The sequence below is a fragment of the Meriones unguiculatus genome, chromosome 1 (genome assembly GCF_030254825.1).
Source record: "Meriones unguiculatus strain TT.TT164.6M chromosome 1, Bangor_MerUng_6.1, whole genome shotgun sequence".
In the NCBI taxonomy this organism is placed as follows: Eukaryota; Metazoa; Chordata; class Mammalia; order Rodentia; family Muridae; genus Meriones; species Meriones unguiculatus.
The window spans coordinates 5,779,922-5,805,420 of NC_083349.1; the positions used below are offsets into that span (position 1 = coordinate 5,779,922).

General features: G+C 41.5%; 1 protein-coding gene across 5 annotated transcripts; it reads left to right on the forward strand.

Moving 5' to 3' along the window:
• Positions 1-2,191: 2,191 nt before the first annotated feature.
• On the forward strand, positions 2,192-24,892 carry LOC110553704 (zinc finger protein 501-like). Of its 5 annotated transcripts, none has more exons than XM_060380597.1 (5): positions 2,194-2,289; positions 3,972-4,052; positions 14,678-14,774; positions 17,737-17,863; positions 18,716-24,892. In XM_060380597.1, the coding sequence occupies exons 3-5, from the start codon at positions 14,745-14,747 to the stop codon at positions 19,774-19,776; spliced, it is 1,218 nt and encodes a 405-aa protein (XP_060236580.1). In that variant the 5' UTR covers positions 2,194-2,289; positions 3,972-4,052; positions 14,678-14,744; the 3' UTR covers positions 19,777-24,892. The 5 variants fall into 5 exon arrangements, with proteins under 5 accessions (XP_060236591.1, XP_060236580.1, XP_060236576.1 ...); XM_060380593.1 differs by lacking the exon at positions 2,194-2,289 and adding an exon at positions 3,470-3,600; XM_060380608.1 differs by lacking the exon at positions 14,678-14,774 and having other exon boundaries at positions 2,192-2,289.
• Positions 24,893-25,499: the final 607 nt, after the last annotated feature.

Below are 25,499 nucleotides of genomic sequence, written 5' to 3' on the forward strand. Positions count from 1 at the left end.
ACATTTCCATTTTTACTGAGATTTTCATATCACAGGGTTTTCATTTGTTACTTTTTGTTTTTAATATTCTGGTGGGTAAAATTACCACTAATTCTAGTTAGAATTACTGGTTTGCGAGGGGACTGGAGATCCACAAGTTGAGCAACAAACCCAAAATATCTGGGCAAAGGGGTCATTTCTGAGACTGATACTCCAACCAAAGACCATTCATGGAGATAATCTAGAACCCCCTGCACAGATGTAGCCCATGGCAGCTCAGTGTCCAAGTGGGTTCTCTAGTAATGGGAACAGGGATTGTCTCTTACATGAACTCAGTGGCTGGCTCTTTGATCACCTCCCCTAAGGTGGGGTGGGGAGCAGTCTTATCAGGCCACAGAGGAAGACAATGCAGCTAGTCCTGATGAGACCTGATAAGCTAGGGTCAGATGGAAGAGGAGAAGGACCTCCCCTATCAGTGGACTTGGGGAGGGCATAGGAGGAGATGAGGGAGGGAGAGTGGGATTGGGAGGGGATGAGGGAGGGTACTACAGCTGGGATACTAAGTGAATAAACTGCAATTAATTAAAAATAACAAAAAAGAATTAGTGGTTTGCTGGTTTTGTGTGATGGACATGGTCTGTTATTCCCAGCTCTCATCTATTTATCTATTCCTCTGATTATGTTCTGCAGTGCTGCCTGAGTGCATGACTTGAGTTATTTCATAGCTTTCTTCAAGTGAACTTCCTTCTCCATGAATTATAACAGCCAGTGTTTCTGGGTACTCTATGGTTCACAGTTAATTTCCTTTCACCATATCCTTCCCTGCTCTCTTGTCTTGAGAAATTTGCACGTTATATATATCCTTGAGACACTTTAGCAAATTTGGATGTTCAGTAACTTTAATCAGGCAGTCACCTCGGTAGATGTAGTGTAGCTACCACATGGTGACAGTGTCGTTACAGACACCTATTGTAATCTTGTAAAGGAATGACACTGACAAGCTGGTAATGTAAGCAAACACCAGATTCAGTGAAGTCTCAGGGAAGAAGAAGGAAGCAGACTGGCAGCTGAGAAACCCGTGCTGGGTAATGCAGAGACCACTCCCATCAAGAGAAGGTGGTTTCCAGGGAAGATTCAGCCCCAAGATCCACGGCTACGATGCCTTCCTACTTCCTGTGGCACTAGGCACAAGTGTGAGAAAAAATAGTGCATGCCGGAAAAACACTGATATATACATCATTTTATTTCTGCTTTTTATACATTCGTGCTTTTTTCTTTAATATTTGCTTATTTTTGAAGAGTTCTGTGTGGTAGTTTGGACCTTGAGTTTGAATCCAATCATTATTTCTGGTTGTTAAGAACATCTAAGTTCCTTTTTGTTGCTATTGTTGTATGTTAAGGGCTTTTAGCTGGGTCAAAAGAGCAAGCGAAAGAGAGATACAGAGACAGAGACAGGGAGACACACACACACACACACACACACACAGAGAGAGAGAGAGAGAGAGAGAGAGAGAGAGAGAGAGAGAGAGAGATCGTGTCACCTGGAAGGCCAGCCCACACAGAGTAAGGGCACTCTGAGAATGTCTGATCTCGGGGTAGTATCATAATCTCATGAATACCCTATTTCGAAGATTTTCATGACACAGCTTTACACATTTCCCTCCTGCACATGAGGGAAGAGTTGGGGACTGGTTTCGTTCCTTAGTCTCAGGCTGCGGCCACTTCCTCTGAGATACATCTCAGGAACCTCTGGGCAAACGGCAAGTTCACAGAAGCAGGAACCTGCCTCAGGGAGGGGCAGAGTAAGGAGCCGGACTGTCCCTTGAGGACCACAGTGACATTACTCTTGCCGCAGGCAAGCTCATCTGACCTCAGTCCAAAGCTGATCCCGAGTTCAGTTACAGCTTTTTATGCCCAGGTTGATTTTCTGTCCTATACCAAGTCAGAGTGACAAATTTTGATGGTCGGTGTCAAGCTTGCTGAATAGAGTAGGCTAACCTGCCTGCGAAAAAGAGATCTTCCCGAAGCAGCGGAATCTCCCACAAGCCACAGGAGGGGAGGAGCGGCAGAACCTGGAATGTCGCTGGCGAGTGGGCAATGGTCGTTTGCTGTTTTCAGTCCAGAAACAGCGAGAAGGACGGGAATCTGAGTGGGGCAGAGGAAGCGGGTGGGAGGGAGTTGGAGGGCACGTGACCCGAACAGGTATGTGATGGGTGGGCCGGAGGAGGCACCGCGGAACGGAAGGAAGTAGGAGTTCCGACACCCGCCGTTCCCTCTGGGACTGGGAAGCCTCCCGCTTCTGAGCTGGAGGTGCGGAGGGCGCAGGTTGGGTTCTCAGGGGTTTGTGAGAACTCCCCTAAGGGACAGGTAGGGCCTGGGAGAGGCAGCAGCGCAGTGGCGGGAGCTTCCGCGCGGCTCAGGACCCTCCCCGGTCGGAGTCGCTGCCGGCTGTTAGCACGAGGGAACTGGACCTGCCTGTGGTGGTTTCTCTGCTGCTCATAAACAAGCTGGCCTTGAAGCTGCGGTGCCTCGTCGATAAATTTCACATCTTGTGAACTGGGCTTCTTGTTTGTTTTTGTTTGTTTTGTTTTTCATTAATCTATGGTTGCCAGCATATTTACGGAACAATATCTCCCGGAGGACTTGCATTATCTGTCCTTTGCCATTGTAGCAATTGCAAGTCCCCTGGAGTTTAAGTTCAGCTACGCTTTCTAATTTTACTGCTTTCCTAATCAAGAGAGTGGCGTTCGCCCCTGGGGGCTAAGCATCTCCACAGTGCTTTTTAGACACCAGTCCGCTGCAGGTGTGGTTGAGCCAGAAAGTGTATTTAGCAAGCTTTAAAGTTATGGCTGTGAACATTAACATTTACTAAGCAAGCTTTTTGAAAACTTTTATTTTTCTTACATTGGTGTTGTGCTTCCATGTATGTCTGTGTGAGGGTGTCAGATCCCCTGGAATTGCAGACAGCTGTGAGCTGCCATGTGGGTGTTGGGATTTGAACCCGCATCCTTTGGATGAGCAGCCCGTGTTCTTAACAGCGGAGCTCCCTAAGCAAATTTTTAAATCCCCGTTTATCGTCCATCTGAGATGTAAGCATACTAGGATGTAAACGCAGTTTTAAATATTTAATTTTGTATGCATGCTGTGAGAAAAGCAGGATACATTTTTTACAGCTATAAAGCACTAGGTTAGGACAAAAAAAATCTCTTAAATATTTCAGATCACTCAAGTATATGAGAAAAAAATTTCTCTTCCTGTTCCAAGAAAAGCACACTTCTCATGGACTCATTGCCCAGTTGGCACTGTTTGGTTTGGTTTTGGCTTTGTTGTATTGAATAAGTATCTCAATTCTGCCCTGTCTGGCTAAGAACCCACCAGGCATACCAGGCTGGTTTCACATGGGGTATCCGCCTGCTTCTACCTTCTGAGTGCTGGGATTAAAGCAGTGTAGAATCCCAAATGGCTTAAGCACTCCTTTATTTTTTAATTTCAGCATTTGTTGCTGGCCAGCGCTGTGACTGGACGTCTCTCAGGAGGAGGAGGGGCGATGCCTGGGCCCTGCTCAGCTGGCTTTGTACAGAGATTGGATGTTGCAGAGTTGCAGCATTCTGTCTGCTGTGGGTGAGAACAGTCTGCTTCTCAGGGTTCCTAGGAAAACTACTGTGCGAGTGTGTGAGCCTTGTGTGAGTGAGTGTCCTTTTGGCTGTTTTAAGGCTTCTTTCAATTTGTCCCTTGACAAATTCAGAAACGCCGTGGTGTAAAATACTGTCATCCCAATCATTCCGTTCCATTTCTGCCCTTTTGTTTTGATGGAGCTGTGATTAGAAGTTGTTGGACTCCAGTTATGCTGGCTGAAATGTTCCCCAAGTATTTTCAGTATTCAGACACTGCATGACATTTGGAAAATCATGTGTAGATAATGTTATCTACTGAGCATCGAACTGGGTTAGAAATCCAGGAGCTTTCTGAAGAATCTCTTTCCCGTTCTGTAGGGCTCACTGATAAGCCAGAGCTGCTCACTTTTGAAGCTCCCTGGAAGGTGGAGAGGAAGGAGGCAGAAGCAGATGTACCAGGTATTTTGGAGGGATTGAGTTAGGGGTGGTGAGAGGTTCAAGTGACACTGAAATGGAATGGGGAACAGGGCTTGCCATTTAATGCTTTTGCCCTTGCTGCTCTGAAGAGGACATGGGTTCAGTCTCAGCACCCACATGGTGCCTGACAGCCATCAATAACTGGTTCCGGATTCCGATGCCTTTTCTGACCCCAGTGGCCACTTTTTATAGCATGCATCCTTTCAGTCAGTTTCACTGTCTCAGCTCATCCATGAAGGTCTGTGGTTCATTGTACAGTAGGAGAGAATCAGACCCAGCTGCACATTTTCTGTCTGCATAGATGCTTTCCCATTGCTATTGTGTGACGAAGTTGCTTGTTTTCAGACAGCTCGTTTCTGTCGCACTGACACTGTATCTGTTGCTCTGCCTTGAGCTGTTTCTCCTTTTCTGCCACTCCCATGTCTGTTGGTCCTGTTGCTCTAAAGTGTCACCTGGAATCGCGGCTGGGATAATTCCGGCTCTGCTCTGTGTACCTGGGCTTGTCCTCAGGTTCTTTGTGCTGCCGTGTACATTTAGTTTTCTATTTTTCTGAGTGTTATTTGGTGTATTATGTATTTTATAGCTAACTTCCCGATTCTTCTGCTTTGATGGTCTTTGTCCCCTCTTTGTCATGATCCTTGGGACTTGAACCAGATCATATGGATTTTCTCTTCATGGCTGTTTAGTCAGCAGCCACTCTTTCTCCATATGTGGTCAGTTAAGTGTCCCTGGCATAACTGTTGCCATTGCATAAAAAGGTTCTCTGACGTAGGTTGAAAGCAGCACCAGGCTGTGTTGTGAACAGAATTTAGTAAAGGTAATTTGAGTATTTGTACGTGCAACAAAATGTCATGAGTGTATCTCCCCCCGTGGCTTATCACCCTCCCAGTCATGGGCTCTTGACGGCACTGTTGCACTGCTTTAGGAACCCAAAGGAGGTAACCATCAAGCTGTGAACCAGGAGGCAGCTGCACCATGCAGTCTTGACACACACGGGATCAGCTGGTGTGTGTCTAAACTCTGAATGCCAAATTCAGTTCCTTCTGTCGCCCTGTGTGTTTCCAAACCAGCAATCCAGAGTGACACGGGTTTTGACTGGCCATCTTAAGTTAGTTTAACAGCATTTGCTGAAGCGCCTCAGATGCAGAAATTTTTCTAAGGCGCTAAATATGCCAGAAGTCACATAAGGTGCCAAAGTTCAAGGAGAGGATATTGGTTACAGACAGTAGGACACCGCAGGGCGCTGAGCAGGCAGTTGCCGATCTGTTCTGGTAGCTTTAATCTGCCCGTGCTACATAGGAGATTAACATACAGGTGGGTAGCATGATACAGGTAGTCCACATCTGGGTAAGGTTATTATTTTTGTAAAGATCAATTTTTTTTATTTTACATATATGAGTGCTCTATCTGCATGTACGCCTGCATGCCAGAAAAGGGTATCGGATCCCAGTATTGATGGTTGTGAGCTGGGAATTGAACTCAGGACCTCTGGAACAACAGACAGTGCTTTTAACCTCTGAGCCATCTCTCCAGCCCAGTGGGTAAGGTACTAGCTTATACTGCACCTTTTGTTGCTATAGCTACCATCGGGGTATCTGAGATATTTTTTAGATATAATGGAGGTTTTAGTGGTCTGCTATTTTCTTACCCTCATCTATTAGAGTGTAGGTTTTAATGGTATAATTAAAAGATTATTATATCTGAGCTTTCTCATGGAATATTTATAGTTTTTGAAGTTGAGAATTGTATTTCTTGCCAGGAGGTGGTACCACCGGCCTTTAATCCCAGCACTCAGGAAGCAGAGGCAGGCAGATCTCTGTGAGTTTAAGGCCAGCCTGGTCTACATAGTAAATTCCAGGACAGCCAAAACTACACAGAGAAATCCTGTCTTAACCTCCCATCCCTCCAAAAAAGGCATATTTTTTACAATTTGGAATAAGTTGCTGTTTGACCTTTGTTAACTCCTTTAAATTGAGATTTTTTTTTAAAACCCTTTCTTCTTCTAGATAACAATAGATGCTGAGAAAGTGTGGACATAATGGACACCCTTGTCACTGTCCTGAGGAGACTGGACTCCTTCCAGTTTTCCTCATTTAGTAAAATGTGGGGTTTAGGTCTAGGTTTGTGGCTTCTGGTGTTTAGTATACTTAGGTATGTTTCTCCTATTTCCAGATTCTTTAAATCTTTGATAGTGAGCAGATGTGAAAATTTCCCATAGGTATTTATGGATATATCAACATGATCATGTTTCTCCTGTTACAGTCTAGATATTTACAGTCTTACACTGAGAGATCTACACATGTTGAAAGTCTTGTATCCCTCACCACTGCAGGGTAATATGTTGGTTCATTTTGGCGGTTCCTGTAACCTCAGAAGTGATTTCTGCTCTTTGCAGTAGTTTGGATTTCCAACATAATGACCCACTTTGCCATTTCCTTAAACGCATTCCTGGGCATTTGATCATACTGATTGTTTATAATTTTTTGAGGGGGGGCTGGTTATATAGCTGTCATTGTTGTGAAAATCAGTATGTGGACAAGACTAGCAGCAAATTACGGTTACACTTGCCTCCACAGCTTCTGCCCTTCGAGCCTTCATTTTATTCACTTGTTTTTGTTAGTTTATGTATACATTTGTTTTGGCAGTAGGTATGTTTGCGTGCCTGGTGCTTGTGGAGGTCAGAAGGGTGTTGGATTCCCTGGGAGAATAGTTACGGATTATTGTGAGCCCACATGTTTGTGCTGGGACTCTAACTCAGGTAGTCTGGAAAAGCAGTGCATGCTGGTAACTACCACACCAGTTTATTTCTTCACGTTAGCCATTCTAGTGAAGTGGAATGTCAGTTGTGTTCAAGTTTGTAGTTCCCTCATGGCTGAGGATTATTAACACAGTAAATGATGTTTTTGAGGTGCTCTGAAGGTTTTTGAAGCTACGGAGATGGGATATCCTAATTTGTTGCTCAACCTGCTCGTTATTGGTATATAATGAACTGGTGCTTTATGTGTGGTAATTCTTTATTCTTCAGTACTGCTAAGGCATTTGTCCTGTACAAAGATTTCTAGTGGTATCTTCGGGTTGGTTACAAAAACAATCACTATTTTTGGAAACGGTGAATTAAATGTCTTCCTTTCCTACTGTATCTCCTTGTTTCTTTGTCTCTTTCAAATTTCTGTAGGTTGGTCTTTCATAATAATTATTACATGTGAATAGGTATTTGATCTGCATGTTTTATGCCTGTGCACCACATCTGCAGTGCCCACAAATGCCAGAAGGGGGCAGTGGATTCCCCTCGAACCAGAGTTACAGATAGTTTTATGAGCTGCCCTGTGCTGTCGGGCCAGATTCTGTCTTCTGGAAGAGCACCACCCAGCCTCACTCTGGACTCTCTGGCTGGGTTTAAACTCTATATTAAATAAGACTGGGGAGAATATGAACTTTCTCTTGTTATATGCCAGGTCAGTACTGTACATGGACTGTAAGCCAAGATTGACACATAGACCCTTTGTTTGTTTGTTTTTGGTTTCCAGACAGGGTTTCTCTGTGTAGCTTTGACTGTCCTGGAACTCAGTCAGCAGACCAGGCTGGCCTTGAACTCAGAGATCTGCCTGTCTCTGCTGGGATTAAAGACCTACCAACTCCTGGCCAACACATACACTTTATTGGGCTGAGATGTGTTTCATCTATTCCAGCTTCTAATGGGAATTTTATGGTGAAGACTTATTGAAGACTGGTAGATAAAGTTCTCTTCAAACTGAGATTTTATGCCTTAGGGTTTGTAGTCTAGAAGTTAGTGATGGTGTTGTGGACAGTGGATTACTTGTTATGCTGTTCTCCATTCCTCTGAGGGTTAGTGCTTTCTGTGTTGTACACGAGAGGTTGCTTCCCAGCTCTCTGGTGCTCATTTATTCCTCACATGAATTATAGTCTTTCCTGTGTCCTCATGGATAATTCATGTTTGATTCTTTCCTCTGTATTTTTTCCTATTATTATCTAAAGAAGTTCTTAGTGAAAACATCCTGATTTTTCTCTTAAAACTTTTATTTTGGCTCTCAAAATTCTGTTGTTGGTAAATTTTGTACCATATTGTTTTGTTAGAATAGTTACGGAGAATAGGTAGGGTATTTGCATTATCTGTGTCTTTTGTTGTTTTCGTTTTTGATGTTTGTTTTTGGCTGTTGTGGTTGTTACGACGACACTCCATGCTTCCTAATTCCCTTGCATTTTCAAGAGAGTGGCCTTTACAGCTGTTGCTCCCTGGGGAACCTGCACCATTACTGTGCCGTAATCTCTCTGTCACATTCCTGGTTTCTTCCTGGCAGTCCCTCTCTTATTTCATGTATGCTGTGGGATAGGCTTTAAGCTGTAGCCAGGCTGTTGTCATGTGTTCATAAATCCAACTGTGACGTATTATGACAGTATGAATTTTCATTAGTGACTCTCCATCCTTCAGCTCTTCCATCATTCCCACCCTCTTCTGTACTGATCTCTGTTTGGAAGTGGTAGTATCAATTTTCCATCATTGGCTTGTTCAGTCAACAATTTCCAAAATAACACTCCTGTGACAAACAAAGCTTCTGACCAAGGCTGGAAACAGCACCAGGCATGCTGTGAGGAGAGCTATTTGAAGGTAGTTTGAGTATTTTTTTTTTCACATGTAGCAATCTTTCAGGAGTGGATTTTCTCTTAGACCCTCTCACTTTCCCAGTCATTGGCTTTTTGCCAGCTTTCCAGTGTCATCCTCTCGCTTCGATTTGTCCTCAGATGGAACCAGAAATCCTGTTGCCCATGAAACAGTTTTGGTTCTATTACACACTTGACATTGCTTGCCTGGCAGGTTGGCACTGCGGCACACCAAAGCAGAGTGGGGCAGGCCCTGATGGTGCTCTCGCCTATTAGCCCACGGGGCACTTTAAACAGTCTAAGTGCTACGCCAGGGCTTGCATATCCATTTTTAGACGCTGAGTGGTTTGCTGACCTTTCAGAATCTTCTGTTGTTACGTCTATGGATATAAAAAAAATGATAACTGTCTGTGGATTTTACATAGCTTATTAAGACAGTTATCAGATCTGAGCTTTCTCATGAAATATTTACAGCTCCCAGTTGCTGAGTTATGCTTCTTGTTTATTGGAAAAACTTGTGCTTGATAGTTTTATGTCCACTTGTCAGAAGCTGAAGTCATCTGAGAGGTGAGAACCTCAATTAACTTCTGTAAGCTAGGTCTATAGCAAGCCTGTAGGGCATTTTCTTAATCAGTGATTGGTGGGGGAGGCCAACCCAGATTGTGTAGTCCTAGGTTGGCGGTCCTGGATTCTATAAGAAAGCAGGCTGAAAAAACCTTGAAATGCAAGCCCGTCAGCAGCGTCTCTCCATGGCCGGTGCACCAGCCCGGGCCTCTGGGTTCCCGCCCTGCTTGAGTTTGTGCTCTGACTTCCTTTGATAATAAACAGTGATATGCATGTGTAAGCTAAATAAACCCTTTCCTGACCAAGTGGCTTTTGGTCGTGGTGTTTCAGCAGTCGTAACCCTGACTAAGACAAGTTAGACCAAGAGCTATCACTGCTGTAAACCTGTGTTTTAGGTGGGATTGTGAAAGGATCTTGGAATTTTGGTCTAGAAGAACCATTGAGTGTTTCAAGCTTGGTGAGCTCTTCTGCGGGAGCTTCAAAAATACGAACGTGAAAACAATGCAAACATTGGAGACCTGGCTTGTAAACTTGCAGAGGGAAGTTTTTAAGCGTCATTTAAAGACTATCAGGGCCATTTGCTATTTGTAGTTGAGAATCTGTGGTTCTGGTTATTTGGGGCTGAAGAATTAGCTGTGATTAACAGACTAGAACTAAAGGAAAACTTTAGTTCTAAAGAACTAAACTAAAGGAAAACCTTCGCTTCACTGGGTCAGTTATGCTGATCAGCAGGAGCTAAGGAATTAGTGGTGATTAACAAGAGACCGGCATCACTGAGGTGACATTTTCTGGAAAGTGTGTCTTCAGGGTCAGCACACAGAAGCTGTGTTTCCGAGGAGGCCGAGGTTGTGCCGAGAACTTGCAGCTGAGCTTGGCAGTGTAAGGGTTACCCAGGTGGCATTTGTTTTGAATGCCTGAAGAGATCATGGAGAGCAAGTTAGGCTTGGCACCGTGAGGAAGGTCTGTAGTCCCTGAAGAGAGCCAAGGAGAGGCCGTTGGTGAAAGAGCAACCTGGTTGCACTTTGACCCTAACATTTTGGAGATGCAGTAAGACCCCCAAGAACAGCAGTGGTGGCAGAGTGGAGCCAGCGACAGCCTGTTTTGTGTGCTGCAGATGGGGGAGCTGGAGGACTGACCCAAGTCTTTTGGATGAGCCCAGAAGATGGTATTTGGATTCCAGATATTGGACACTGAGTGGTTTACACTGTTGGAGTTTGGTTTGGCTTTGATGTGGTTATAACTCCCCTGATACTTCCCTGTTGGACTAAGAAAGTATTTAACATACTTTAAATTTTACAAGGGTCCAGTCCATTGTGGGTGGGGCCATCTCTGGGCTGGTGATCCTGGGTTCTATAAGAAAGCAGACCGAGCAAGCCCTGAGGTTCAAGTCAGTAAGCAGCACTTCACAGCTTCTGCATCGACTTCTGCCTTTGGTTCCTACCCTAGTTGAGTTTCTGCCCTGACTTCCTTCTATGATGAACAGTGATATGAAAATGTGAGACAAATAAACCCTTTCCTCCCCAAATTGCTTTAGTAATTGCAATAGTAAGCCTTAAGACACTTAACCTTCTAAATTTTCTCCTTGGATAATTTAAATTTTTTCTCTGTTCTTGCATTGTGTTGAGATACCGCGGAGGGAGTGGGTGCTCTTGTCTCTGTTCTGATTAGAATGATGGCATCTGTCCTCGATTCATATAACGTTAGGTTTAGGTTTTTGGCTCATTGTCTTCATATGCTGATGTATATTCCTTGTGTTCTCCCATTCTTCAGAGCTTCTATACCGAGCCAATGTGACATTTTGCCACAGACCTTTCATGGATCTATTAACATTGTTTCTTCCCTGAGTTGACATATTTTGTGCCTTGAATCGATTGGTTTGTAGGTGTTTAAATAGTCTTGCATCTTGGCATGAAATCAACAGTTCTTAGAATCTCTTTTCCATGTTCATCTTGGCAACTGGTCAGTGATTTTTACCTTTGCATGTATTTGTCCTAATCTGCTTTGTACATTAAGGTGTGATTGCTATTCTTGATTGTCAGCTTGACTGGATCTGGGACTAAAGCACAAAATGAAATGTGCTTGCTCACTCTTTCTCTCTCTCTCTCTCTCTCTCTGTGATTTTTGCTTAATTTGAAATGGGAAAATCCACTTCTAATCTGGATCTTTTAAACTGGGGGAAAAAATCAGGCCTTTAATCCAGATCTACAATGTACCTTGCCTCTTCTCGAAGACATGGAAGAAAGAAGCTTGCTCTTTTGCCTGCTTTCTTTTACATTGCTAGCAAGTCTGTTCCTTCAACAGGCATTAGAGACTACTTCTTTGAGATTCTAATATACCGATGACCAGCTAAGATATCCAGTCTTGCCAACTGGGCAACTACTGAATTCTTGGATTTTTCTGTTCACAGTCAGCCATTGTTGGATTAGCTAGACTGTAGCTTCTGAGTCATTCTTCCCTTTCTCTCTAATAGAGAGATTCTTTCTATAAGTTTGGTTACTCTATAGAGAACCCTGACAAATACAATTTTCTTTTCCTGTGTCCCCTGGTTTTTGTTAGATAGGATAGGTGGAGCTATGAATTATATCTGTTTCCTTCATCAAAATTGAAAATTTCTACCTCTTGCTTCATATTGTAGAACTACAACTTGATTTTCTTTGTATTGTTGTAATTTTTTTAATATCCCAATTCACTTAGTTGCCATTCTTCTGGCTTAACTCATTGAGTATCTTTTGAATTCTTAGTGTAATTAATAAATATTCATGGTTGACTCTGAGGGAATTTCATATTTCATTTACCTAGATTCTCTTCTTGACTATTATTTAAAATTGATCATTTAAGAAATTTGTACCTACTTGTTATTTCCACATAGCGAAAAAGAGTAGAGCAGTTCCCTCAAGCCATGAGAGGTGAACATAGCATTGGGCCATTCCATGACCTCGTATGATCAAATGGAATGAAGTTAGTTTTAAGTTTCATCTCCTTTCCCTATGTTACTCTAAAACACTTGAGCTTTTGCTAATATGTCCATTACCTATCAAGAGAACTATGTGGGATGATATAAAATATGATCAGTGTGATACAGATGTAGATCTACATGTGTAATTACGCCGTGGTTAAGAAGGCATTGTTTAGTAATAGTATCCAGGGTTATGACGCATGGATGAACATGAGACGTGTGTGTGTGTGTGTGTGTGTGTGTGTGTGTGTTTGTGTGTATTATATCTCTTTTTGAATTAGCCTGTCAGGCATTTTATTTCAATTTCACTTCCTTAGCTACCATCCTTTGTGTACTTTCCTGACCTTTGCAGCTGGTACTCCATGAAATGTCTGTCATTTTTTCCTGGTTATTTCTTTTGTGCTCCCGGAATCTTTCAGATAGTATTTGCTTATTTCTGAATTAGTAAGCATTTAATCATGTTTTACTCTAGCACTTCTAACATTTCAGGTTTTCCAGGAAGGCCTTTGAAATAGTTTGTGTTGATTTTTGTGTAGGGCAAGAGGTATGGATCTAATATCACTCTTCTGTACACGGACAATCATTTTCCCAGCACAAAATGTTCAAAGGAACTCTCTTATTCTAAGTTTGTCTTTGACATATTGGGCTTACTTTACTCTGCTGTGAGTTTATTTCTGGATTCTCTGTTCAGTTTTCTACGTATTTCTTCATGTGCAGCATCATGCTGTCTTTGTCCTTGCGCGTCTGTATTATGAAGTATGATCAGGTCTTGTGATACCCTCAGGAATATTCTCTTCTGAGGTTTAATTTTTATATGTGTGATTTTCCTGTGTCCACGTGATTGTTTTCAGGCAGGTCTGATCTGGGGCTCCAGTATCAGCATGGCCTCTGGTAGAAGAGTTGGCTTCTCCCAGAGCTGTGGGCCAGGAAATAGTTTTGTATTATACTAAGTGTTGTATTTCCCCCTGGTGTCTGTGAGGAGTTTTATCATTAAAAATTAGTTTGGTGCTATTCTTCCTTTTTATCCTTTGTCTTCTTCAAATTTATCTATCTCTTTTCTTTTGGTTTGTTTTTATTTTATTTTATTTTTTTCAAGATAGGGTTTCTCTGTGTGTAGCCCTGGTTGTCCTGAGACTCACTCTATATATTAAGCTGGCCTCAAACTCACAGAAATCCTTTTGCCTTTGTTTCCTGAGTGCTGCGATTAAAGGTGTGGGCCAATCTCTCTAGCTCCCTTTATGGCTCTGGATTCACTAAGACTGATGAGTATGGCATCTCCTCTCCTTGGTTTTCTGCTAGTGCTGTTCAGTTTTCTCAGCAGCGTACTGTTGACATAGAAATAACATGCATGCCTCTTACTTGGTGATCCGGGTTACATTTTTTCCTAGTACCTTTAGGATGTGTTGGGGGTTGGTCTGATGCTTGTATTTTGGTGCTAATTTCTGGCCCTCAAGGTCTGGTTACTGCCCAGATACAACATCCTTGTGTAAACTTGCCTAAGGCATTATTCTTGATTGGTTAATAAAAAAGGCCACACCTGGGCAGGGCAAAAGGAAGTAGGTATGTCTAAGGTTCCCTGGCTTTGCAGACAGGAGAATCAAGGAGAGGAGACAGCAACCAGGAGCAGCAAGGGGGAAGGAGCAGCAGCCTTGTTCTTTCTCGGTGCTCCACACTCAATGGGATCTGAAATTTATTCTCTCTAGAGTTCTCAGATTTAAACTATCACAGCTGGCAAAGAGCTCCTGTCAGAGCCTGCACGAAGCAAATAGTCTGCTGCTGTGGACCTTCTGAATCAGTCCCATATCCCACACCTGGGATCAAAACAAAAACATGTTTATATCCACAACAGGTGAGGTTATTGAGACAGTGTAGGTGGAATTATTTGCCCAGCCCATGGTGTTACACAACAATTACAAAATCTAACGGGTGTCTGTGTCTTATTGATTATGATAGTGGGTTAAATAATACCACTATAATAATTATATAGCTAATAATAAACATACAGCTCGACACTGATTTATTAATACAAGGAAGTTTATCACAAAAATCTATTGAACTTTGTCTTTTTACATTTTCATTTCTACTGAGATTTTCATATCACAGGGCTTTTTATTTGTTATGTGATTATTTTTTTAGTGTGTTTGGTAAAATTACTATTAGTGTTTTTCTTTCCTTCTAGTAGGCAATAGTGTTTTGCTGGTTTTGTGTGCTGGACATAGTCTGTTGCTTCCCAGCTATTTCATAACCTTCTTCAAGTGCCCTTTATTAAGAACCCGTGTTTCTGGGTGCAGTGATGAGGATCACAGTTAATTTTTCCCCTGCTCTAAATATACTCTTCCAGTCTCCTCTCTGTAGGAATATTGACAAGACCTTTATATCATTTTGATTTGAGGGTCTCTTTTTGTGGTTTGGCATCATTTGTAACAGATTTGGATTAATGTTGGTTTTGTATTGTTGTCCCCTGAAGGTAGAATTTCAACCACAGTTCCGGTCTTTGCTTCTGAGACAGAAACTCAGAGAAAAGGAACTGAGAAATGGCTCCTTCTCCGGTAAATGTGCCCCAGGTCAGTGTCATGTCTAGATTTCTTTGAAAACTGTTTTTATATTAAAACCATTCATTCTTTTCATTTTCTGCCTCTGGTAATGTCATCTAAAGTGTCATTTTCTTATGTTTGTGTGTGTGTATGGTGTTTTTCTCTGATAACCAGAATTCAGGATTAAATCTTTAAGTTTTGATACATACTTAGCTCAGCCGCATTCCATTGTATCTTCCCTTGATTGATATACTTTTCATGGACTTAAGACTGCAGTTCTGAATGATTCCATGGTAAATGATGCTCAAAGAACCGCATTGATTCCCAGTTTCTAGAGAAGATGAACTGAAGTCCTTATTATTAGTGAGGAAGGTAGGTCTCGTGTGCTCTCATAGCTCATATTTTAGGGATGGTCAGATCCCCAGAACCAGGCTTATGAAAGTGGACATGCAAATTCTTACAACTTTTGGTGACATTACAGAGCAATTTGTGGAACAAATAGAAATAGGAGGAACAAACTGTCTTGAATCTTGATAAATACTTATTTGTTTAGGTTTATAATATAAACCTCAGTAAATATTTCAGCACCCTGGAGAGCATTGAGATGGAAGGAGCATGTTGCTTGCTCTTGATCTTTCTGTGAACAGATGTACATTACAGAAGAGCGGATTTTCTCTTTGTTGGTGCATTGGCACCGGAGATCTATTTGTCTCAGGAAAGGTGCTGCTCCTATCCTGCTCCTGATTCCAGTGTTCAGTCTTAAGTCTCAATACACAGATCAGTGTGTTCTCTTTGTCTTTTGTTTTATTTTTCCAGCAGGGTGTATGTACTGCTGGTCCCACCTCTGTATAGCATTATGTGGAATATCTCAGTAAGAATATTCTAGAGAGCACAGACTTTGTGCTGTGCATAAGCCATCAGCTTTCAAGCATAAGCCAATGTCCATATTAGTGACTTTGCTCTCTTTTTTCCTTTATGAGGAGGAAGGCTCCTCCACCCTACATCTGACATTTCCCTAAAGTTGTGTATTAATTACATAGGTCGTATTTCTGAAGAGTGCTTGGGATGGACAGGTTTTATTTACCTGTGAGAATTTGTCTGTGTGTTTTCATGTGTACTGCATGCCTGCGTGCTTTTTATGGGTGTGTGAGGATGGCCCCAAACCCTGGGCAGTGCAATGAGCTGCCATGTGTGTAGAGAACATTAAAATGGGTTTCTCTGTAGGAATAGCAAGTGTCGTTGACCTCAAGCTATCTCTCTACCCCTCAGTCTTCCATTTCTTATTCACAACAGAGCCAGTATATAAACTGTTGTTTTCCAGTTTTTGAAGAATAAAGGAAGATTCGTAAATGATACTATGCAACCTAAAATCCTGTTAGATGATTGAGTTCAAGTAGTGAGAAAGAGGTGAATTTATAAGATTTAAATTTTCTCCTCCTCTCTTCCTCTTCCACTTCTTCTACTTCTCCCTTTTTTTTTTTTTTTTCACTGAGACAGGGTGCCTCTTTGTAGTCTTAGATCTCCTGGAACTTGCTTTGTAGTCCAGGCTGGTCTCAAACTTACGGAGATCTGTCTTTCTGTGCCTCCTGAGTGCTGGGATTAACGGCATGTGCCCAGCTAAGATTCAGATTTTCAATTGAGCCAATTTCTTTCTTTTTTTCTTTTTACTTAAAGTGAGCCAATTTCATAAACAATTTTATATAAAGAATTAATGAAAACTTAGCATAATTTTCACTCACCTTAATACATTTGTTTCAATCACAAATAATCTGGCTACTTTATATGAATGAATTTTCACACAGGCCATTTATTTACAGATATCTTTCTAACTATTCTACAGTGAAGCCCCATATGGAATTTCTGAAATTGTTATTCATCTGTATCAGTTGCATGGATTTTTAGAAAAATTTAGATAATATCAATGCTGTCTATTGCTCTTTTTCCTAATTACTTCATGGTTATAATATTCTTACAAATTCACAAAATATTTGGTTCTTTTTTTGTTTGGAACATTGGTTGTATGCAGTGGTGTTTTATACTCCTTACAGTTAAAAAAAAAAGACTATTTGACTTTTGATTCATCCATAAATTCTGCATTCCATATTTGTTCTAAAAAAGGTATAACACTGTACATATGCCTCAGTATCTGAACTGAGCATTTTAGAATAGAGTCAGAGGAGACCCAGCTGCAGACAGGATTGGTCTAGTGTCTGTATTTGAGCAAGATTGACAGTTGCAGAATTTGGAAGCACATCATAACTTGGAATTTGGAAGTTTGCTCATCATAACTTTGCCATCTGAGAGGAGACACTGTGATCCTGTTTGATATCAATACAGCCTTTGTAGAAGTACATTTCTGCATCCAGACCTCAAATCTATATCTTATATTCCCTACAGGTTTGCTGATTGTGAGAGTATAATGTCACCTTGTTTTCACAGAGATAGGAAATAAAGTATGACTGAAATAGAGCATGACTGTTCTAGAAAGTAGCCCTTTTTTGCTTTGTTTTGTCTTTCCAGACAGGTTTTTTTGTGTAGCCCTGGCTGGCCTGGCCTCGAACTCACAGAGATCCACCTGCTTCTGCCTCCCTAGTGCTGGGATTAAAGGTGTGTGCCACTGTGCCTGGATGAAAGTATCCTTTATAAAAATTAACTTTCATTTTTACCTCTGAAAATATTTGCTTTGACGTATGCATGAACGCTGTGCTTGCAGAATTCAGAAGAGAGCATCGGATCTGATGGAACTCAAGTTAAGATCTGTTGTTTAGTACCAGTTGCTGGGAACCAACTGTGAGCTCTCTGGAAGAGCAGCTAGTGTTCTTTACTTATGAACAATCTCTGCAGCACTTGTAGAAAACTCCTGTCTTTGAATAATTGCCACACCTTATCTATATCACAAAAGTGTCTCTAATTCCTTAGGCCTCTCTGACCCAGGAAAACTTTTTTTCCGCTCCTCAGCAATACATGGTAAACAGAAAAATTTCCATTACAGGGTCCGTTGACATTCAGGGATGTGACTGTGGACCTCTCCCAGGAGGAATGGGAATGTCTGGACTCCGCTCAGAGAGCTCTGTACATGGATGTGATGTTGGAGAATTACAGCAATCTACTCTTTGTAGGTAAGAGTGCTCCTCTTGTAGAATCCCTGACTCAGCTTTTGTCTTTACCTACTTTTAATGCATGTAAACTGTAAAAAAGGGGGAATTCTGATAGTGAACATAACTTTTTCATGGTGCTTCTTTTACTTTTTTGTTGTTGTTGTTATTCTCTGCAAGAGTAATCAATGCTATATTCTGTGCAGTCTTGCCAGCCCTCCTATGTAGTTTTTATGGAAAAATATAAAATTAAAAAATTAAATATTCAGACCACGGAAAGGCATTGCAGTACACTTATTAATTGGACTATTTTGATTTTACTATTGAGTTAAACTATTTATAATTTTAAAGATTGAGGCATTTTAAAATAAAGACCCTTTGGCAGTAAGCATGTTGTTTTGTTTGTTTGTTTGTTTTTTGACATATGGTCTCCATAGTCCTGGCACAGCATGATTTTAACCCTAGCACTAGGGTGACTTTCAGGAGAACCTGGTTTACATAGTATGTTCCTATCTAACAAAGGCTACATAAAGGACTGTTTCAAAATATAAACATCAAGAAAATAGACAAACATCCTTCATATGACTCTTCAGAGAGCTGCTCTCTCAAAGTTCATTATTGCTCTATCACCCTCTGAAAGGTAGGTAGTTTAGATAAGAACAAGAAGGCAATAGCATTGGTCCCTTTGGTTTGGTAGACATCAGAGGTTCTTCTGAGCATCCATTTAATTATAGTGAAACACCAAAAGCCTCTGCTGAGAGCTCTACCCCTAAGAATTTCTATTTTACTTGCCTTAGAGAACATAAGGAAACATCAGTTATTGAATCTGTTATCATGTATCTATCCATATTATCCATAATTGTGCTAAATTTCCAGAAAACCATCGAATATATGGAAAATATGAAAAATCCCTCTTTCAAGGCCCAAAGCATATTGTCTGTCCGCATGTGAATATCCAAGAGAAGTCTTATAAATGTAATGAGCCTGGCAAACTGATTCATGAATCCTCCCAGTGTATACCTCATGACACAAGTGATACTGCAGGAGGCTACAATCAGTACAGAAGTGGTAAGCATAACGATGCTTCTATTGACTCCGCAACGATAAGCAAACGTAAAAGTAGAGACTCTAGAGAAGAACCTTACAAGTTTAAAGACTGTGTAAACTGTTCAAATTGGTTTCCCATCATCAGTCAAAATCAAAGAATCTACTCAACCCTCAGTATTCACCAGAGAAATTCTCAAGAGAAACTCCACAAATGTAAAGCCTGTGGCAAGTGCTTTCATCAGCTACCTCAGGTTAAATACCATTTCAAAACCCATACTGGAGAGAGACCTTATAAATGCAGTGAATGTCACAAATGCTTTAGCCAGCTCACACACCTGAGAAGCCACCAGACAATTCATACAGGGGAGAAACATTACAAATGTAATGAATGTGGCAAAAGCTTTAGCCGGCTGACATACCTAAGAACCCATCAGAGAATTCATACAGGAGAAAAGCCTTATCAATGTAGTGAATGTGACAAGTGCTTCATCCAGAAGGCCCAACTTACAATACATCAGAGAATTCATACGGGAGAAAAACCTTACAAATGCAGTGAATGTGGGAAATTCTTTACATGTTGCTCAGGCCTTAGAAAACATCAGAGAATTCATACAGGAGAGAAACCTTACAAATGTAGTGAATGTAAGAAATCCTTTACCAGTGGCTCAGATCTTCGAAGACATCAGAAAATTCATACTGGAGAGAAACCTTACAGATGCAGTGAATGTGACAAATGCTTTATTCAGAAAGTCCAACTTAGAATACATCAGAGAATTCATACAGGGGAGGAGCCTTACAAGTGCAGTGAATGTGTTAAAGTCTTTACCCACCTCTCAGGTCTAAGAAAGCATCAGAAAATTCATAGTAGGGAAGTTTTAATTAGTAAATAATGTGGCAAGTGCTTATACAAGGTCTGTTCTTAGGAACCATTGCAGGATTCACAGTAGAGAATCATTATGAACATGAGAAACTTCTGAATTCCTGTAAGTAATGTTCAAATCTTAGAAAACATCAAGGAAAAATTATTAAAATGTTACAGTGTGGGAAATTTTTCATTAAAACATTCTATTTTTTTCAACCTGAAATAGTTCATAATAAAGACAATATGGAAAGGCCTGAAGAATGTGCTGTTCTGTAGCAGTTTCCTGGAGACAAGCTGATTAAGACAGGAAATAAAAACCCCCAAAATGATTTCAGGAAGTCTCTGGAACTGACAATATTCACTCTGCTTGACTTCCATGAAGAAACTCAGATAATTCATACTATTTTGAAGAGGGTTTGGCAAACTGAACCACCAGGGCAGGGTGCCCTTTAACCAGTAGACATGCCTGCATGTGTGTAGTGTGCTTCATGTGTCCAGTGTTCATAAGTGGTATTCCATGCTGGGGTGGAGTTTCTTGATGACAACTGTCTTTGAGTCCATTTTGCTCCTGTAAGCACCTTTCCCCATATTTCTGTAAGTACTATGAATAAAGCCCATTGGTTCAATGAGGTGGACCTAATGGCATGCATACCTTGTTGCCATTCCCATTTTTGGTGAGTAGATGCATATGAATGATCTCTCCCCAGAAAATTAATTTTAAATAGAAAGCATTTGGTTAACCAAAGCAGGGAAGACTGTGTTCACTTTCCCTGTCTTACTGTCATAGTAATACTTGGTTTTGTTAAAAGGGCTCAAATGTGGAGATTTAAGGACTCAAAGAAAAGAGGCTGCTCCATCTTCCTTGCATTCATAGAGAAGAGAGTGAGGTTTATAAGGGGACAAATGAAGATACAGCTCCAAAGCTGGCAGTAAGCGGGGCTGTGTCCATGAGTGACCCTCTGTACACTGCTGCCTGTGGACAGATACTGAATACCACTGTGCTTTCCTCATGTCCTGCTGTACCTCAGAAATTCCACTCTAAGCCCCAAGAAGTTAAATGAATTTCAGTTCTTTTTGTTAAATCCTTTTACATGGTGCTAATACTGTAGACATATCAGAAAAACAATGATGAAATAAAACTCAAAATGTATTAATAAAGACATATTCAACTATATGAATCTATTTGTACAAGTATCAAACTCCAAAGCTTTAAAGAGATAACCTGTGAACAAGACGACTTCATGTAGAACTTAATATTAGTGGTTGTTTTTAAATTGTGTTGCAGTTTCTCACTTAACCTAGGCAGCATCCAAATAATTGAGACTGGACTATTATGTTTATTTGACAAGCTTTAATGGCACAAGAACTAAGTATTAATCTATTTTCACCCTCTAAGCTAATCTGGCTTTTTCCCAACATAAATCCCTAAGATACTCACTTTCATGGCTTTCTCAGCTCCAGCTGCTCCCTCCTGTTGTCTCCTGGACCTCAGAATCCCCACTTTCTTTCCTCTTCCTCTGGCTGGCAGGAAGTCCAGCCCTATTCTCTCCTCTGCTCAGTCATTGGCTGTTAAGCTTCTTTACTGACATATCAGGGAACAGTTAGAGAGCAATGTTTACACAGCATTGAGACAGGAGATTCTCAGAACAAGGATTGCAGGCACAGAAGTCAGCATTTGAATCTTTACACAGTGCATGGTAACGTGCCTACAGCTTAGAATTCCTCAAGGGGGGTCCTGGAAGATCATTGTGAAGTACAGAAAAAAGGATGTGTGTTGGTATAATGTTCTTTTAAAATGCATACTTCTTACCCTTGTTCATTCAAATGCTGATTCCCCCCCCCCACTCTCTGGTTTCAATCTGGATATTGCATTGTGATACTCTCTAAGCATCCTCTGTCTCAATTCTTGTGTAAACAGACCAAAATAAAGCAACTAGACACAATGTTGAGCTGGGAGGAGCCAGAGGACAGGAAATGAGTGGGAGGAGCTAAAGGGCAGGAAATGAGTGGGAGGAGAAAGGGCATGAGGAGAGCTTAGAGGAGAGAGCTGGAGGAAAGATCTTGGAGGACGTGGTGCATGAACCAGACCTAAGATTTCACAAAAAGCAAATATAATGTGAGAAATCTAAATGTTAGGAAACTATTAGGGCTTGGAGGTTTAGGATGGAGTAACTATTGCCCAGCATTGTGTTCTAGGTTAACTAAATAAACCCAATGTCTGTGTGGTGATTTGGTTATAAAGCTGCTTAGGATTAACAGCAGCGTTACCAGAAGATAAATCAATACAGCGTTACCAGAAGATAAATCAATAGTAAATATTAATCGTCACCTACAACAGATGTGGAAGTAGTCCAGTGCCAAAGCACTCTTGAAATATTGATACTTGTGATGGCTATTTTGGGTTGTCAGTTTGACTATATCTATAATTAATTAAAACCTAAAAATGGAGGGGGACAACCTGAGAGCTTTTTCTTTAATTTTAAGTGGAAAGATCCGCTTCTAATCAAGATCTTTAAGGTGGGAAGACCCACCTATAATCTGAGCCAACCCTTTAATCTGAGCCAACCCTTCTGTTAGAGGCCTGTATAAGGATATGGAAGAACAAAGCTTTTGCTCTTTGTCTCTTGGCTCTCGCCTTGCCAGCAAGTCGTTCTTTTACTGGCATTAGAGCCTAGCTCTTCAGGGTTCTTGCATACACTGAAAGCCAGCTGAGACAGCCATCTTTGGGACTGAACAATTACTGGGTTGTTGGACCTTCTGTACACTGTTAGAGTAGCTGGACCACAGCTGAAGGGCAGAGAGAGATTCTGTATTTTCTGTTCTAGTGCTGGGTCAAGACTACATATCCATCTTGTAGCAGAAATTGTCAAATCATGAGTACATGGTTTTGAAGGGTTCATAGAGGTTTGCTTTGTGTGCCAGGGTCAGAGGTTCCCTGAGCAGAGGGCATTGATGAATATGCAGCCCCAGCTGCAGTGGAAATGCCAGTATATTGGAGTTGGCAGAACCATGGGATGACTGCCAAGAACATAGAGAACTGAGCGGCTTTGAACCTGAGACAAGTTGTGTGTGCTGTGCATTGCATAGTAAAAGAAGTAAGCCACACAAGGCTGTGGGTCCAAGGAGATCATGTGTTCTGGACACTAAAGTACGTTTATATTTGATACTGGATTTAGTTTGATTTGAGGGTAACTGTGCCATACCACCTGCATGATCTGTTGGAGACCTGTATAAGGACATGGAAGAAGGAAGCTTTTGCTGTCTGCTTGCACTCACCTCACTATCAAGTCATCTGCAGAATAAGAAGTGTGTAACACATTTTTGTTAGTGTAAGCCACAGTTAAAATACTTGAGTTTTAAAGAGACAGCTGACTTTTAAGTGCTGATTTTTTTTAAGGTTATGGAGACATTTAAAGTGTTTTATATTATGAAATTGATAGGAGATCTTTGGGACAAACAAGGAATGAAACGGTTGTGATTTGTTAGTAGTATTGGTTGATGTTTGTCAACATGACAGAAATTTAGAGTCATCTCAGAAGAAGTAACCTCCAAGAAAGGATTGCTTCCATCATGTTGGCCTGTGCTATTTTCATGATTCATGATTGATGTGTGAGGAACTAGCTTAGTGTGGGTGTTGCTAGCCCTGGGAAAGCTGCCCTAAGACAGCAACACAGTGAACCCAGTCCTCCATGATCTCCGCTCTGGATTCTACCTCCAACTCCTCCTGCTTTGGTCTCCCTTAATGATGTACTGTAACTTGTGGGATGGAATAAACCCCTTTCCTTCTCAAACTTTGTTTGTTTTCCGTTTGTTTGTTTTGGGACAGAGTTTCTCTGTGTAGCCTTGGCTGTCCCGGACTCACTTTGTAGACCAGGCTGGCCTCAAACCCACAATGATCTGCTTGCCTCTGCCTCCCTGAGTGCTGGGATTTAAAGGCATGGCACCACACCTGGCTCTTCCTGTTTGTTTTTTTGTTTTTGAGACAGTGTATCACTATTCTGGTTCTTGAACTCAATATGTAATTAAGACATCTGCTGTTGTGTACTTTGTTCCGTAAAGCACATACCCCTCACCATGTCCATTCTCTTATAAAAAAGCCAGGTTCAGGAGTTCCTCTTTCTTTTTAATTTTGATATATGATGGCTGAAGTGCTCAGTTTTTCAATCCATCCAGTTCATGTGTTCTTGTCTGAGGGCTGGATTCCAGTGTCACAGCAGCTTGTACAGCCATTGCAGCTTGCTGCCTGCTCCTGTTACAAATCCACACTCTGTTAGCAAACCATCCTTAATGGCATGTGTGCCAGGAATGGTTAGTGACCCAAACAAAATTCATGCGGTACAACAAGTGCAGATGAGTTTTCTTTTTTGAGTGTAAGGCTGAATGCCCTTTACTGTGGTGCAGGTGTGCTAAAGAATTTCTGAATATAATAAATCTTGTAGATTTCTGGGAAAGCCAGGAAATTCATGAAGTTAGTGAGAATACCTGTACATGGAATGGCTGGATGTCTTCAGTTAAGTCTGTGTGGGAAGAAGATGTGTGGACAGTGAACAGGTGGGTGTACTGTAGCCCAGCCCTAGCACACACCTTTAATCCACAAGTTTTCTGTAAATGAGTTAATCAAGTTAACCCTAAGTCAAGAGGTGGAGCAAGAAACCAGCTGACAGGGATTAAGTAGAAAGGAGGGACTCTGAGAGAGGTTTTAAAGACTGAGTGGAGAAGAAGGATTTTTTTTTTTTTTTTGGCTCTATCCTCTGGGACATGAGTAGTGAGGTTGGCTGGGTGCTTTCCCTGCCTCTCTGAGCTAGCAGCCCTGCACCCCAGCATCTGGTTCTCGAGTCTTTATTGGTAAAATCGAACGATTGGGATTTTCATTCTTTAAAACAACAGGAAGCTTCTCCCCTGCTGGTGAGTTTTCATAAGACCTGAAAGTGCAGAATATCTGAAATGCTGGAAGAAAAATCATCCATGTTCTCACTGAGCTGCAGGCGCGGCCTGCCGCAATACTGAAAAGATGTGTCACTCTTGTCTTTAGGATTGTGGGGACACCATCTCGTTACTCATTGGACTTGTATTATGATCATTCATGGATGTCACTGTAAACTGAGTCAAATGCACATCAGTGCGGAGGTCATGGATCCCATGTGTTGAAATGCTAGTTGTTTTTTTAAGTGGGCTCATTGTCATACTGTCTTGTAAATATTTAGGCTTCTTTCCCGAGATTAGTGCTCTTCTTAGTCTTGGTCAAAGACGGTTCTTTTTTTAATATTTATTTATTTTTATGTATATGAGTGCTCTACCTGCATATACACCTGCATGTTAGAAAAGGGCATCTGATTAGATTATAAATGGTTGTGAGCCTCCATGTGGTTGCTGGGAATTGAACTCAGGACCTCTGAAAGAGCAGACAGTGCTCTTAACTACCGAGCTATCTCTCTAGGCCTCCCCAAACCCTTCCGTATTTGCTGTGAGTGGTAGTTATTTCAGAGGCTCATTCTGGTCAAAGTGGTGGCTCAGTACTACAGGAAACATCTTCACTGCAGCTGATGCCCCAAGAACATGGATGAAGGGGTGAAAGAACACAAGAGCGCCAAGACTAAGAGGACTGACAGGAAACACTGTCCTGACCTGACTGCCGCTACGGTCAATGCAAGTGAGAGCCTCACACAGTCCACCTCTCCTGAGGACTTACATTTAGTGGTCATTGGACTGAAAGTGAGCCATTGTCTTCAGAAGTGGAGCTACATGTCATCC

Bases quoted from the DNA above. Each gene is read 5' to 3' on its own strand.
- LOC110553704 (XM_060380597.1), top strand. From the start codon at position 14,745: ATGGCTCCTTCTCCGGTAAATGTGCCCCAG. The intron at 14,775-17,736 runs GTCAGTGTCATG...TTTCCATTACAG, and splicing joins CTCCGGTAAATGTGCCCCAG to GGTCCGTTGACATTCAGGGA. The intron at 17,864-18,715 runs GTAAGAGTGCTC...CTAAATTTCCAG, and splicing joins CAGCAATCTACTCTTTGTAG to AAAACCATCGAATATATGGA.